The following is a 16996-nucleotide window of genomic DNA, read 5'->3' as shown; positions in this document are numbered from 1 at the left end:
AATGGTCATCAGTTCAGTTCAGTTCAGTCGCTCTGTCGTGTCCGACTCTTTGTGACCCCATGAATCGCAGCATGCCAGGCCTCCCTGTCCATCACCAATTCCCGGAGTTTACCCAAACTCATGTCCATCGAGTCGGTGATGCCATCCAGCCATCTCATCCTCTGTCGTCCCCTTCTCCCGCCCCCAACCTCTCCCAGCATCACTCTTCATATGAGGTGGCCAAAGTATTGGAGTTTCAGCTTCAACATCAGTCCTTCCAATGAACACCCAGGACTGATCTCCTTCAGGATGGACTGGCTGGATCTCCTTGCAGTCCAAGGGACTCTCAGGAGTCTTCTCCAACACCACAGTTAAAAGCATCAATTCTTTGGCGCTCAGCTTTCTTTGCAGTCCAACTCTCACATCCATACATGACCACTGGAAAAACCATAGCCTTGACTAGATGGACTTTTGTTGGCAAAGTAATGTCTCTGCTTTTTAATCTGCTGTCTAGGTTGGTCATAACTTTTCTTCCAAGGAGTAAGTGTCTTTTAATTTCATGGCTGCAATCACCATCTAAAGTGATTTTGGAGCCCCCCAAAATAAAGACTGTCACTGTTTCCACTGTTTCCCCATCTATTTGCCATGAAGTGATGGGACCAGATGCCATGATCTTCATTTTCTGAATGTTGAGCTTTAAGCCAACTTTTTTCACTCTCCTCTTTCACTTTCGTCGAGAGGTTTTTTAGCTCCTCTTCACTTTCTGCCATAAGGGTGGTGTCATCTGCATATCTGAGGTTATTGATATTTCTCCTGGCAATCTTGATTCCAGCTTGTGCTTCTTCCAGCCCAGCATTTCTCATGATGTATTCTGCATAGAAGTTAAATAAGCAGGGTGACAATATACAGCCTTGATGTACTCCTTTTCCTATTTGGAACCAGTCTGTTGTTCCATGTCCAGTTCTAACTGTTGCTTCCTGACCTGCATACAGATTTCTCAAGAGGCAGGTCAGGTGGTCTGGTATTCCCATGTCTTTCAGAATTTTCCACAGTTTATTGTGATCCACACAGTCAGAGGCTTTGGCAGAGTCATACCTGATAACAATGTTTATATATTGTAATAGACACTTGACATGGAGCCAACCAGAAAGTAGAAGTTAACTTAGTTGTGCTCCCCAAGAGTATCAGGTAAGAAGCCCTTCCCCATTTAGGTCTCTCTCTTATCCTGTGTCTTCCCCCAACCTTGTAATAGTCTGTTCTACAAGATCCTGTCCTTTGTATGCAGAGTCAAATTGTGAGCCCCCAGCCATGTTTATGTCTTTTCCGCTTGTGTCCTCTAGAGGGCCTCCTTAGCCCTGCATAGGTAAGAGGTGTAAAGTGCGTGATGAGAGTAGGAAACTCCTCCGGAGCAGAGGGGATTCAGATGTATCAAACTTTCCAGATGAAGGAGACCCCAGATCTCGTTTTTCAGAGGAGGAAAGGCTGGGAAAGACTTGCCTGGGGCCACCATTGAGCTAGTGGAAGGTTCTGGACTAGGATCTGGCTTTCAGCCCCTTGTTTTTTCTCTTTTTTAGAAGGTGAGCTCCCCTCCCATCCCTTTCCTCCCCTTCTTCCTCCTACTTTTTGACATGAAGCTGGACTAATCAGCCTTGGCTGAGGGCCATTTCTGTGTTGGGCACTGGTTTACAGGCTTTACTTACATGGGATCCTCACAAAACACCAGGAGTTGTGTGTCGTCACCAACTCCTTTGCAAATGAGGAGAACCAAGGCTTCTAGGGGCTAAAACAAATCAGCAAAAAACAAGAAAAGACTTGCTTAAAATCACACAGCCATAGGATTTGAAACAGGTCTGACTGCAAAGCCCATATTCCCAGCGACCTCTGTTGTCCTTTGAACCTAATGCGCAGAAGGGTGAGATGGCCCATGCCCTAGTGCAGCTCTCTGCTCCTGTTCCACTCCCCTCCCTTCTATGCCTTCATCATTCTCCCCCTCCATCCTTGTTTTCCTGATTCTCTGCTCCCATCCAAGGATACCCAAGTCTTGATTCCTTTGTGGAGAAGGGAGCTGTGAAGGAGATAGGCAGGGAGGTAAGCTGTGAAGGAGATAGGCAGGGAGGTAAGCTCGTCAGAAGCACAGGATGCTACTGTCTGCCTCTTCTCTGGGATTTTATTTCAGATCACAGGTCAATTATGTCTTCCAGTAGGAATAATCGATAAAATTTAGAGTCGAAGTCAATGAATGTGTTTTGATTTACAAATACTAACTTTATTGGGGGAAAAAACACATAACATGAAATTTACCATCTGGACCATTTCTAAGAGTAGAGTTGAATACTGTTAAGGACTTTCACATTATTGTGAAATAGATCTCCAGAACTTTGTCATCTTGCAAATCTAGAACTCTGTACCCATCGAAGAGTCACTCCCTTTTTACCCTTCCCCTCAACCCCTGGTAAGCACCATTCTACTTTATGTTTTCTATGATTTGGCTACTTTTAGATACTTCATATAAGTGGAATCATTAATATTAGTCTTTTTGTGACTGGCTTATTTCACTTAGTATAATGTCTCACTGGGTTCTTTCATGCTGTTGCATGTCAGAAATTCCTTTCTTTTAAATGCCAAATAATATTCCACTGTATGTATGGACCACATTTTGTTTATTCATTCATCCATCGATGGATAGTAGGGTTGCTTCCATCTCTTGGCTATTGTGATTAATGCTGTAAAAATCCACCCATGCTGACTACCCATAATATGTCCTGACCCACCCGTACTGACTACCAGAGTACCCTTAGGAGAGAACCCAAACCAGAGAAAGGTGGGATCATGAAAGTCCAACGAGGAAAGTCCTGAAAGAAGAAAGGAAAGGATGACCGTGCCAAATGCTGAAGGGAAGTAGTGAAGGATAAAGACTAAATCTTTGGATTTGATCTTGTGAAAATCATTCTTGACCTTGTGGAAATCATTTGTGACCTTGAAGAGAAAGGCTATAGTAAAATCAAAAAGATGGAAGTCTGATTGTATCAGGTTAGAGAGAGTGGGAGGTGGGAAGGCAGAGCAGTGACTGTAGACAATTACTTCCAGGAAGACTGTGGCAGAGGGACCCAGAGAAATTCGGTGGTCACAGGGCAGTTGCATTGGATCATGTGTTTTTGTTACCATTTCCTTCACTACCGCTACTATTAATCAAAACAGCATTTATTACAAACTCAACTGAGCATACTGTTAACCCAACCATTTAGAATCAGTAACTACATTTTGGAGGGTTCATCTTACTGTGTTATTTAAAAAATTCATGTCAAAATTTTCTGACTGAGGCTCATTAAAACACTCAGAGAGCTCATTAAAACATGAAGCTTAATGCTAATTGTTGCAGAACCACAAAGGGCTAGGACTTTTGTGGTGTTAACTGAGAACCAATGCAAGTTCCCACATGCAGGAAAGCATGACTATGGCTTTTTTTTTTTTTATCCTTCCTCTCACTCCTCCTTTGCCCTCCTTATCATCTCTTCATTTTTTCATTTTATTTTCTCCCTTCCTGTTCTTTCTGCTTGTCTTCTCTTCCCCCTTCTCCAGCATCCTTAGCTTGGTACACAATCATTTTACAAATGGGCTCCTATCTTCCCTTCCCTCCCCTGCACTGACCCATATGTGTTTGCTTGTGTTAACTGCGCTTGGCTGTCTAAATGTTCTGTGGCTTTTATGCCTCAGTGCCTTTGCACATGCCATTCTTTTGGCTTACTTGAGAAACAAGTTAATAACAAAGAGACTTTCAACACAACTGGTTTAGATAGGAGAGAATTAAAATTCTCATAGTACAGTCCAGAGGCACGCAGTTCAGGGCTAGAGGCTGGCTAGACCAAGCTCAATGTGTGACTTTCACCTCTGAATCCAAAATAGCTGCTCCAGCTCTTGCCATCATACCTTCATCTCAGCCAGAGGGAGGAGAGAGGTGACAAGGGAACCACACATTTGTTCTTTTAAAGCATGACCCAGAAGTTGTTATATATTATTTTTACTTATATCCCTGTGGCCAGAGTTTCATCACATAGCCACATATCACTGTGAAGGAAAATGAAAAATGCAGTCTTTAGTTGGTAGAATGGATATCAGAAGACTATGTCCAATTGGGGTAGCCTCTTCCACATCATCCGTCTAGATTCACCCCAACGTCCTATTCCAGGAATCCATCCCCTATTCCAAGACATCTCTTCCTCCCGGAAGTGCCCACGTTCTTTTCTCCAGCACTGCGCTTACCATACTGAATTGGGATTATCTGGTCTCTTATCCGTTGCCTGCTAGACTGTAAACAGACATGGCCCATGTGTCATTTATCTTTGACTCCCTAGTACCTACAGCATTGTTGGCTCACGGTGAATGTCTGTTGCATAAATGAGTCCTGAATAGCTGTATTACAGGCCCTGGGTCTTTGGTGCTGTGCTCTTGATGGTTGGAGGGAGGGCTAGACTGGTTGGCAGGTCACCTACTTGATTGCCCTCAAATATTGCTCCTTCACCTCCCTGCCTTCTGAAGAAGAGAAATCCAGACATCTGCTAGTGACCCCAGAGGGGGAATGGAAGAGAGCAGCCCCTACTCCATCAGTTAGGTAAATACACAATCCTGGGAAGTATTTAATCAGTTCAAATATTTATTTTAGGTTTAAGTGATACAATCCAAGGCTTACGAAGTCCAAAGGGTTGTGTGGAGCAGGTGTGGCTGTTGCAGTCCTGTGCCGTTTGGGGTGGGGCTCTCCCTTCGAGACCCTCAGGACAAGCAACCCCTCAGTCACCAGACAGACTCTCTCTCTTTCTGGCATCCTCTCCCCTAACCTCAGAGTCCCTCTCTGCCTTTGACCTCTTCCTCCCATCCTATGAGGTTTCACCTCCTCTTGAGTTGTAGCCTCAACAGTTACTCTCTGATGTGCTGAGGTCATCGGCTGGAGATGAGGAACGGGGGACTTTGGACCACAGCAGAGTAGGGAGTGGGGGGCAGGAGAGGAGACCATCAGAGGGGTGATCTCAGGATGAAAGAAAAGTGAAAGTGTCAGTCCCTCAGTCATGTCTGCTGCTGCTGCTGCTGCTAAGTCACTTCAGTAGTGTCCGACTCTGTGTGACCCCATAGACGGCAGCCCACCAGGCTCCCCCGTCCCTGGGATTCTCCAGGCAAGAACACTGGAGTGGGTTGCCATTTCCTTCTCCGATGCATGAAAGTGAAAAGTGAAAGTGAAGTCACTCAATCGTGTCCGACTCTTTGCGAGCCCATGGACCGCAGCCTACCCAGGCTCCTCTGTCCATGGGATTTTCCAGGCAAGAGTACTGGAGTGGGGTGCCGTTGCCTTCTCCACAGTCATGTCTGACTCTTATGTTACCCCATGGACTGTAGCCTGTCAGGCTCCTCTGTCCATGGAATTCTCCAGGCAAGAATACTGGAGTGGGTTACCATGCCTTCCTCCAGGGGATCTTCTTGACCCAGGGATTGAACCCAGGTCTCCCGCATTGCAGGCAGATTCTTTACTGTCTGAATCACCAGGGAAGTCTCAGGATGGAATATCTATATCCTTAATCACCTACTGGCCTGCTGCTTGTAACTTATGTCGAAAGAGCCATCTGTCTCTCCCCTCCCTTGTCTTAGGGCTCCGGGAATGGGTGTATATGGAGGAAGCATTCCCCTGTGTCGCTGTCCGGGTCAAAGCCTGCCCTCACCTCCCAGGTGTGGGACACTTACTGTTGTGTGTTCCCATAGCCTTCCTCAGTGCACTCCTCATTTCTGTTCACCACCTGTCTTCCCCACTGGCCTACAGGTCCTCTGAGGCCCCATTTCCAAGACAGGGAAGCACAGGCAGGCCAATGGCATACATACGGGCATGCTGGTTAGTTAGTGATGGAGTCAGAGGTGGTAGCAGAGTTTCTGATCCCCTGTGTGGGGAGGCCTATGCAGATTCCTTTCTTGTGCTCTGGGAGGGATTGGCAGGGAGTGTTTGATCCTGACAACAGGATGATTGATTTCTTGGGGTGAATTTGCACACCTGAGTATTCTCACGGCCGGCACCAGACTGAGGATCTGCAAAGTGGATTGGGTTTCCTGGTTGTGCCCTACAAGTTCCTGTTGGTGCCCATTTTTAGGCCAGGAAAAGGTGTATCTTTTCTCTCCTCTGATGTCCCTCCCTCCTGTGAATGTTGAACATAAACTTTTTGCTTGTCTAGGTTGCCTGGCTCTTTAGGAGGAAAGAGGAAATATAACTCACTCCATCGAGCCAAGCACATGGTGTGTCAAAGCCTTTGGAAGTTGGTTGTTCAGTCACTAAGTCATGTCTGACTCTGCGACTCCATGACTGCAGCATTCCAGGCTTCCCTGTCCTTCACTATCTCCTAGAGTATGCTCAAACTCATGTCCATCGAGTCGGTGATGACATTCAACCATCTCATCCTCTGTCAACCCCTTCTCCTCCTGCCTTCAGTCTTTCCCAGCAACAGGGTCTTTTCCAATGAGTCAGCTCTTTGCATCAGGTGGCCAAAATATCAGAGTTTCAGCATCAGTCCTTCCAATGAGTGTTCAGAGCTGATTTTCTTTAGGATTGACTGGTTTGGTCTCCTTGAAGTTCAAGGGACTCTTAAGAGTCTTCTCTAGCACCGCAATTTGAAAGTAGACACTTTCAAATCAGCCCTCGGTGAAGACTGGACAAGGGTTAGGACACATCTCAGGCGGGGGCCTGAGGTCTGCTGGGCAAGCACAGTCCCCAGATGTCCTCTATCTGCTTAGGACACAAATGTGAATAAGACCCACTTTTTGTTTTCAAGAAACTCACAGTTTAGTGGAAGGAGATGGAGCCCTCCACAGCTAATTATATAATACGGTGTAAGACGCTGTAAAACCTGATGTGCCTAATTGCATCGCATCACATCGTGTGCTTTGCCAAGATGTAAAAAGAAAGCTGTGAAGTTTCTAAGGAGGCGATATACAGTGTTGAGTAGTAGGGGCCACACATTCCTGTGTCTTGGATGGTTCTGGAGGTTGTGTTTTGCTTGCTTTCAGGGGGAGAGGCTGGAGGCCTGCAGACTAGTATGGAGTTATTCCAGTCATTGAGAGAAGACAGTGAGGCCTTGGAATTTTAGGGTATAAGGGATGGTAAGAAAGAATTTGCAAGATTTCCAGAAGGAGAACTGTGTGAGAGTCCTGGGTGGGGCAAAGGATTTAAGGAAGTATGAGCTTTTTAGCCTGGGGTTCTGCAAAACAGAGAGGAGGGTGTGGGGATCAGGGATAAGGAGAAGCTGGGATAAGGCTGGGAAGCCTGGGGCACTGTGGATGATGTTGAGCTGAGGGTGTGGGGGAGGAATAGCTCAGAAGGAACTGGGAGATGGAGCCTAGGGGAGATGCAGTGGAGATGACACAGTTTAAGAGCTGAAGTATTTATAGACTGTGTTCCTGAACAAGGGATGGTCTGCGCTGAAGGAAAAATCCTGTCTTTTCTCCTAATTGAAATCTTTTGCACTTTTTGTCATCACTTTGGGGGCAGTATTTCTAAGAACTTAGTTAAGATTCAGGGAACTGAGTTAACTCTTAGGAAATCAAAACACCATCAGCATATTGAAAGGAGGAGAACCTTTTGTAGGTACACAGTGCTCACAACCACTGCAGGTGGATGTGAGTAATAGCTGTTGTTTGTACCCCCAGGAAAGCATTTTTAGACTGTGGTTTTGACTGTGTGGAGAACTTTTTAAATAAGGCTCTAAAAATCACAATACTGTTATAACTAACAGGTTTGATCTTAGAGAAGAATCTGGCTAGGGATTGCCAGTTTGATTTTTGAACACTTAATTCCCTCCCAGACTCTTTTGAACAGCTTCTTAAACTCTGAGCAGGTTGCGTGGATACAGAACCAAACACCACTCTCAATAATCCAACACCTTGCCTCGTGGAGTGAGGTCCTGGAGCCACCAGCGCTGGCATCACCTGGGAGCTTATTAGAAATGCAGAGTCGACCAAATTGGAGCCTGCGTTTCAACAAGATCCTCACTGACTCATGTGCACATTAAAGTTTAAGAAGTTTTAGTCTGGCACGGCAAGCTCCAGATATGGTTTTACACTGGAATCATTTAGGTCACTCTAAAAAGTTTTTCAAGCCTCCACCCCAGACTTTCTGTGTTAGCCTGGTAATTCTCTTGGGCAGCTAGGTTTGCGAACCACTGACTTGTACGGTTGCAAGAATCCTTCCCTGTTGATGGACAAATGGCAAGAATTTTGGCAAACGGAAATCTAGTTTGAGCTCCACGTTTGTTTGCTTTATAATCACAATAATAGCTAAAGTCTTGTGCCCTTTTGAAAAATACCGTTGTCTACATTGTCAATAAGCAGCCTTGTCCCTTTACTCTCAGGACAATTTTTAAGCCTAGTAAAAGAAATTTATTCACATTATTTTGTGTAATGTGCTCCCAAGTATGAAATATTTTTCATTGCTGTAAGTTTATAATTTTTTAAAATCTTCAGGTAGTTAATGATTTGGGAATACCTAGATTCTTAGAGAACGTAAATCTGAAGAATGCTAATGATAATGTTATCATAAAGAATCTTACAGTATATTTCTACAAAATACTTTATATTCATTATTAATAAATACATTAAGTAATTAACTCTACAGTGAAGAGACCTCTCAGGACTATTGGTGCCTGATACTCAAGAAGGAACATATGTGTCCCTTCCTCACTCCCACCCCCATGCCTGAACCTGCAGTGATCATTCACACGTTGTCAAAACTTGAATGAGCTTAGCCAATTCACTGCCCAGTTTGAGAGCAGCTAAAGTCAGCTGATGTTTACGAAGCACTCTGGATGAAAAAAATTAGCCAAGAACCAAACAATGTGATCCCCATTAGTTGCATAGTTTGTTTCTGTAGAAGGTCAGGGCTAGAAGGGCCCTTTAGAGCTCTCCTCCACGCTCTTGCTTTATGGATAGAAAAATAGAATCCACGGAGAAGTTGGAAGCTTCAGCCCAGCTGGTTTCATCCAAGAGGATTTTTTGTTGTTTGGAAAATGGACCACATATTTGTTGCTTAATTAGAGGCACGAAACGAGCAGGCTTTGTGTTCTAAGCTTAATATCAAGCTTTGGGAAAAGTGCTGTAAACACAGAAAGAGCTGGCTTCTGATGACTGCCCCAGACCCATAAGACACATGGAATGCAGATGTCCTGGGAATTCAACAAGAGAGTTCTCAAACGCTGAGATCTTTAATTAAGCAGGTGTTTGGGAAGTCGGTCCTGTGTAGCTTCCAGCCTTGGCTGAGCTCATCTCGCTGAAAAATGGCCCCGATCCAGCCCAGCAGCAGGCCTGAAACTGGCTTCAATTGGAGGCATTGGAATGTGCCATTTTTATTTTCTTCTTTCTTATCAAGCCCCATTAGCTTGAGCAAGGAAGGAACAAAAACGGGCTGGGAAAACATGTTGTTTCACTGGGTAAAAATTTACTACCAAGGATATGATTTGGCCGTGTCCAAAAAAGGACTCGTGGAGGCCTCTGGAAAGGTGCAGTCTTCCAAACGTTGGACACTTTCTCCTGGTGTCACCCAGTGAGAATGTTTCCCTTTGGCTGATGGCCATTCTCACCCAAGAACCGAGACGCTCGGCTGAGGGTGTGTACTCAGGCTCACAAAGTCAGCCCTGCCTTAATCACAGTACTGGAGAAGAGAAAACACATCAAAAGGGAAGAATCATGGTGTTAAGGTATTTGGCTGTGGACTTCAGTAAGACGCACGCGCCCTTAGGCTTTCGGACATCCTCAGTTACAGAATCATGGACGGTTGGCGGCTGTGGTTGATTGAACCATCAGCTAACTGTGTTTCACAGCCCACCGAGTGCTGTCATCATCGTGCCTTCTGAATCCCAGGACAGAGCCTGCAGCTGGCAGAAGACAAGCTTCCTCCATCTTTCACAACTCTTAGAAACAGCAGCTCACTAAGGAAGGAAACTAAAACTTCCCAAGTACCTCCTGTGTGCCAGGTAGCGGCAATAGCACCTGCAAACACAATTATTTGTGAACTCTCCTAGCAGCTGAGGAGGCAGGCTGTTGCAGCTCTGTTTTGCAGAGCATCTGAGCATCCCTCAGATTAATCAACTTGTCTGTAATATTCAGTTCTTAAGTGCAAGAACTGGATTCACACCCAGCTCTGCCTGCCCTCAACATTTTTTTTTTAAACCCAGTAGCCCTTTCTGGGGAGGTCTCAGACCTTTGGCCTTTCTTTCCTCTTCAGCTTTGGTACGGGCAGCATGACTTAGGAAATCTTTTCCCTGTGGGCATGGGGGAACCATTAGTTTTTGTTTTTGTTTGCTTTGTTTTACGGTTTTCAAGGGACACTTATTTCAATGAGAATTTGTGTTGTGAGGACAGTTTAACTATTTTCTCTTGAACTTTTAGGAATAAATGCTGAAATGTAAATAGTGAAGTTGCTCAGTCGTGTCCAACTCTTTGCGACCCCATGGACTGTAGCCTACCATGCTCCTCTGTCCATGGGATTTTCCAGGCAAAAGTACTGGAGTGGGTTGCCATTTCCTTCTCCGGAAGATCTTTCCGACCCAGGGATCGAACCCAGGTCTCCCGCATTGTAGGCAGATGCTTTACCATCTGCACCACCGGGGAAGTGTAGGTGTATAATATGGACATTCAAATATAATAATACCTGGCTTATGTATGCATGTTATTTGTATTCAAACATGTTTATGCATGGGCTTCCCTGGTGCCTCAGATAGAAAGAATCTGCCTACAATACAGGAGACACAGATTTGATCCCTGGGTTGGGAAGATCCCCAGAGGAGGAAATGGCAACCCACTCCAGTATTCTTGCCTGGAGAACCCCATGGACAGAGAAGCCTGCTGGGCTACAGTCCATGGAGTTGCAAAGAGTCGGACACGACTGAGCAACTAAGCACACACACGTTTATGCATGTTTATAGGGGTATGTTGTCCATTTTAGCTACCTGTAGAGATTTTTATATAATAAACTGTGAGTTAACCCTAAGATTATACTTGGAACCATTAGTTTTATAGGGAATGGGAAAGTGGGTTGTATGTTGAGAACTAACTCACTCCCAGGGAAGGACGTATAAGAGGCATAAAGCCACAGCATGATAGTCAAGATGCCCTGTGAGAACTCCATCTGACAAGGCAGGGGGACCTGTCTATTGCTACTTGCTTCTATCACAGACTCTGGCTCCAAGGGCTAAACCTTCCAGCAGCTTTGTAGACTGTGGCCTTTTCCCATGCTGTCCCTTGAGTCCGCCTGAAAGATTCTAATTTTATATTTTTTATTGAAGTATAGTTGATTTACAATGTTGTGCCAATCTCTGCTGCACAGCCAAGTGACTCAGCTGTGCACATATAGACATTCTTTATTCATGTTCTTTTCTTCTAAGGTTTGTCAGCATAGTTCCCTGTGCTGTAGAGTAGAACCTTGTTGTCCATCCATTCTGTATAAAATAGTTTACACTTGCTAACCCCAACCTCCCCCTCCATCCTTCCCCCATTTCCCATCCCCATTGGCAACCACCAGTCTGTTCTATGTGTCCTTGACTTTCTTTCTATTTCATAGATAAGATCATCTGTGTCATACTTTAGATTCCACACGTAAGTGATATCATATGGTATTTGTCTTTCTCTTTCTGAACTTACTTTGCTTAGTACTAAATATGATAATCGCTAGGTCCATCCATGTTACTGCAAATGGCATTATTCCATTCTTTTTATGGCCAAGCAGTATTCCATCGTATGTAAGTATCACATCTTCTTTATCCGTTCGTCGGTCAGTGGACATTTACGTTGTTTCCATGTCTTGGCTATTGTGAATAGTGCTGCTATGAACTCGGGGTGCATGATCTTTTCAAATTATAGTTTTGTCCAGGTATATGCTCCAGAGTGAGATTGCTGGATTATATGGTAATCCTATTTTTAGTTTTCTGAGGAACTTCGCACTGCTTTCCATAATGGCTTCACCAACTTACATTCCCACCAGCAATGTAGGAGGGTCCCTTTTGCTCCACACCCTCTCCAGCATTTATTTGTAGACTTTTTAATGATGCCTATTCTGATTGGTATGAGGTGGTACCTCACTGCAGTTTAAATTTTCATTTCTCTAGTAATTGTGATGTTGAGCATCTCTTCATGTGCCTAATGGCCACTTGTATGTTCTGTTCAGAGAAATGTTTATTAAGGTCTCATCCTGGAAGATTCTCTTCTTTTATTGTCCTGGTTTGTTGGGCAGATGTATTCTGATGTCTTGAGGCCAGTTTCTCCATCTGGTGCCCCTGTGAAATCTTGCTGCCTTAGTGCACCAGCTGGGGACATGGGACACAGCTATGGATATGACCTCCTGAATGAGTATGTCTAACATGTGGGCTGCTGTACCAAGGCTGGGAGCTCACTTCTGCCTCCTGGAAGCAGGTCAAGGAGATGAGGTTGACTGCTTTGAGAACTTTTCTAAGTGAGCAGTTGTTGTTTGAGATTGCTGTACTTTTAAAATCATTTTTATATGCATTTAGCAGCAGGTGCTACTAGTGGTAAAGAACCTGTCTGCCAATGCAGGAGGTGTAAGTGACATGGGTTCGAATCCTGGGTCTGGAAGATCCCCTAGAGGAGGGCATGGCAACCCACTCCAGTGTCATTGCCTTTAGAATCCCATGGACAGAGGAGCCTAGCAGGGGGGCTATGGACAATAAGGTCGCAAAGAGTCAGACACGACTGAAGTGACTTAACACGCATGCACGTGTATTTATTTATTTTATTATTTATTGGGTGCCAGGTCTTAGTTGCAACACACAGGATCTTCAGTCTTTGGTGAGGCATAAGATTTTCTTTTTAGTTGCTGCATGTGAGATCCTTTAGTCTTGGCAGGTGGATTCTTAGCTGCAGCATGTGGGATCTAGTTTCCTGGCTAGGGATTGAACCAGGGCCCCCTGTATTGGGAGTGCAGAGTCTTAGCCACGGGACCATCAGGGAAGTCCCGAGAATGTTGTAATTAAAGGCCACCCTGGGGAGGTCTGCAGGAAAGGACGACAGCTCAGAGCTGCAATGGGCAGCAGGGTTGTGCTGCTCAACACGGAGAATGATTTCTCCCTGGGCAGGTGCAGTGCTGGGCTGTGACCTGGTTCTGGAGGTGTCAGGGAGCTCTGTCCTCCAGTTACCGGGGTGCTGGTCGCCTGGACAGTGGATAGATGTTGTCCCGGTGGAGGAGAGATGAGCCACAGCTGCTGTGCTGGAGTCCTCAAAGGGCCCAGGCAGCTGCCCAGGACTACAGCCCCAGGAGGGACACTGTGGGAATCACATGGTTGGAGGGACTGTGCTCCCCACTGGCTCTCTCAGCAGCCTGGAGATTTGGGAGGACACACACACACACGCAGCCACAGTAGAACAGAAAGGATTAGTAGATGAGTGAGGGCATGAATGATTGAATGAACCCAGCACCCTCTTCTCTAAAGGGATGTTCCCTAAACATTACACAGAAAAGGAAAGGTGTATCCAGCACAATTTACATCTGAGGATAATGGCACTTACTTAGGTTGCCCTAACTTGTGCTTTTCCACTGGTGCAGAAAAGGCCCCTTTGCCAAAGAATGTCCTTGGGAGTGGTTCGACATATTTTTTCCCTTGTGTTATTTAAGTTAAAGGTATTTAATGTAAGCAATTCAGCTGTGAGCTGGAATGTGTGATGAGTCTTTTCACCTCGTGCGGAACCCAAGGCGTGAACATTCTCAGTTCCAGCCCCTCAGGTGTGCAAGCTGATGGGGGTTTTCAGTGGGGGTGGTTGTTTTTAAAGTCTACACACTTGTCAGCTGGAAAAACTTGTCTGGGGACTCAAAGGCCTTAATGTGTGTTGCCCATGTGTTCATTCATTCATTCATTGAACATTTATATGGACCCGAGGTGGGGACTTCCCAGGTGGCTTAAGTGATAAAGAACCCGCCTGCCAATGCAGGAGACGCAAGCTGGAGACATGGGTTCCATCCTGTGGGATGATCCCTTGGAGGAGGAAGATCCCCTGGAGGGATGATCCCTTGGAGGAGGAGGATCCCCTGTTGGGAAGATTCCCTTCGAGGAGGAAGATCCCCTGGAGGGAAGATCCCTTGGAGGAGGAAGATCCCCTGTTGGGAAGATTCCCTTGAAGGAGGAAGATCCCCTGGAGGGAAGATCCCTTGGAGGAGGAAATGGCAACCCACTCCAGTATTCTTGCCTGGAAAACCAATGGACAAGAGGAGCCTGGTGGGCTACAGTCCACAGGGTCACAAAGAATCAGACACAATTCAACACATGCGTAGACCCAAGTTAAACCAGGTATATTTTGAGGATATAAAGATGGGACATACTTCCCCCCAGAGACTCCCAGACTTATTGAGTTCTCAGAACATATTTAGATTGACCATCCGTTCAACGTCAATCAATTGACAATGAATTCAACCCGTGCAAGTCATCCAATCAGTCAATTCAAGTAGTTTTTTGAATGTCCATCAATAGATATGCAGTATAACTGAGTTACTTTAACTGAGTAAAAATGGTGGATTAAAAAAAATAAACCTTAGAGATTTTGTTTCTGGATGATTTGAATTGTTCGTACGTGCCTACACATTGAGGCCTCCCACGCTCCTCTGAGCCCAGTCTGGGCCTCTCCCAGTTTGGTGGCTCTCTCTCAGGCTACTGGGGGCATGTCGTCTCCATGCAGGTTACGCAGCATAGAGCCCTGGGAACTTGCTGTCGCCAGGGCTCTCTGACTGCCCTGCTGCTCCTTCACCCTCCGTTCCCCTCGAAGCAGGATAAAGAGCACACATTCCTAAGGCAGAGTTGTTCCCAGGGTACAATTGTCATCCATCACTTCCTGCCGGAAAGATGTAAATATGTGCTGGCTGATAGTGGCGTTATTTATTATCCTAGACTTCGATACGGATTTGAGCAGGAGCGGCTGCCGGCCAAGCATGATTTGCGGGTTCCCCTGGGAGGCTCTGCTGGGTGGGCAGAGCTGGGGCTGGAGGCGATGCCCGGGGCAAAGGCAGGAACTCTTGCAGCTGAGAACGGCCCTGGGTCTTTGCCATCAAGGCTGTATATCGTTGGGGTGCAGCAGAGGTGGCTGCCACCCTGGAAGTAGGTTCTTGGAGGTTGTCCATGTTGAGAAGGCTGGAGCCTGGTTCCAGACTCTGGTCACTGGGGCTGGGGTGGGAACTGACCAGCGTCCTTGGTATCGACTGATGAGGCACATGGTGGTGGATTATGGTGGGTGTTGTCCTTGGACCCAGGAGACCGTCACTTACCTGGCTGAATGTTTGTTTCACTGGATCAGTTGTGCTCGCTTCCTGAGTTACCTATGGAGCTAACACTTTGGAATCCTCGGGACCCCCAGTGCTGCCCCCTGCCCCCAGTCTGCCATCTACAATGTCAAGAGGCAGACAGTTTCCCAGGTGGGGCAGGAAAAGGCAGCAAAAGCTCAGCCCCCTCTCCTCTGCTTGACCTGCCAGGGCCCGGCAGCATGAGCCCTGTCATCCTGGACAGAGGGGCCTGGGAGGCAGGGAGGCCTGGGCTCCGCTCTGGGCTCGATGCTACAGCATGTTCGGCACCATTTTCCCATCTGTAAAATGGGAATCACTAGCCCACTGCATGGGGTGACTGAGAGGAAAATGAAGAGCCAGGTGCACCGCTCAGTCTCAGTGAAGTGCAGCTTTTAATGCTCCTGGGTTGGCCAAAATGTTAGTTTGGGTTTTTCGGAAGCTGTTATGGCAAAACCCTAACAAACTTTCTGTCAACTTGATATTCCTGATGGTGCGATGGTCCATTCTGGAGGGATAGGGCGTAGATGAGCAAACCCTGATGAGAGGGCAAAAGGCAGGAGCCTTACTGAGGGTGCAGGCAGGTGAAAGTGGGAGTGAAGGGGAGAGGCAGGGCCAGGCCAGATGAATTAAGGGCGCCGGGTGAATCCCTGTGGAGTTTTGTCAAAGTGAGGGCGTGGTGTCAGGAGCACCCGTTACAGGACTCCCTGAGGTGCAGGGTGGGGAGAAAAGAAAGTAGGATTCGTTTCAGCTGAAACAGTTCTGAGTACTGTGTACACCAGATGAGAAACGCAGCCATAATACAGCTTGGTCTCTGCGCTTTGACGGCCCCAGTGAAGGAGAAGGGACTGACTTGGCACAAGTACCTGCCCGGCAGCAAACAGATGGGCATGTGTAACGACAGCATGGGGAAACCCAATCTGAGCAGAGGGCAGCAGGAGGTGAGCCCCAGAGCTCTGGAGTGGAGGAGGGAAGGCTGGAGGGCTCCTAGAAGCTTCCTGAAGATGCAGGGGCCCCAGATTGAAAGATTTGCATACGTGGATGCCGTCAAGTGACTCGCAGTCTTCCTCTAGCGAGGGATGTTTCTCTTCCTTCCGTTATTGTTCTCAGAATTGTTTATCATGGCTCTGTGCGCCCAGAAGGTACACAACAGACCTGTTTATATGTGAATGGATAAGCCTAATACATTTCTAAATCAAGTAATGGTTGTCATCAAGGTGAACTTGCTTTCAGAGAATGTTGGACAGGATGGTGGAACAGTGCTTAAGGATGTGTGTTTTCTTTTTGGCCATTTCCCTTGTAGATTTTCCAGGGAGCAGATTAGCTCTGCCCCCTCCAGAAAAGCCAGGGTCTCCTAGTGGTACCTGTTAGGGAGGTGATGTAATCCAGGGACATAATCAACTGCCTCCCAGCCAGACAAGCAAGCAGTTAGCACCTCTGGTGGCTCCAAGGGCTCTAAACAGATGTAGGTGACATTCTTTGGAATATGTCTGTGTTACAGATGTGGACGAGTGTGCAACGGATTCCCACCAGTGTAACCCTACCCAGATTTGCATCAACACCGAAGGAGGCTACACCTGTTCCTGCACGGATGGCTACTGGCTGCTCGAAGGCCAGTGCTTAGGTAATAGAGAAACTCTTGAAAGTGAATGATTGCCTGGGGGTATTGTGAATTGTGGTCATGGCTGGGTGGCCTAAGGGCAATGGGCTTTTCTTTGGGGCTGG

At 46.5% G+C, this 16996-nt stretch overlaps 1 protein-coding gene across 2 annotated transcripts in view; it reads left to right on the top strand.

Annotated features, from left to right (window-relative positions):
* Window positions 1–16996, top strand: part of FBLN5 (fibulin 5) — a 92450-nt gene that overhangs the window by 40182 nt on the left and 35272 nt on the right. For both annotated transcript variants that reach the window (XM_052659491.1, XM_052659490.1), the window contains one exon: window positions 16773–16895. In XM_052659491.1, the coding sequence (XP_052515451.1) occupies window positions 16773–16895 (123 nt within the window). The remainder of the gene's footprint in view (window positions 1–16772; window positions 16896–16996) is intronic.

This window comes from Budorcas taxicolor, chromosome 21 (genome assembly GCF_023091745.1).
Source record: "Budorcas taxicolor isolate Tak-1 chromosome 21, Takin1.1, whole genome shotgun sequence".
Taxonomy (NCBI): domain Eukaryota; kingdom Metazoa; phylum Chordata; class Mammalia; order Artiodactyla; family Bovidae; genus Budorcas; species Budorcas taxicolor.
The sequence above is the reverse complement of the archived record's forward strand: the minus strand, read 5'-3'. Positions and strand labels throughout refer to the sequence as shown.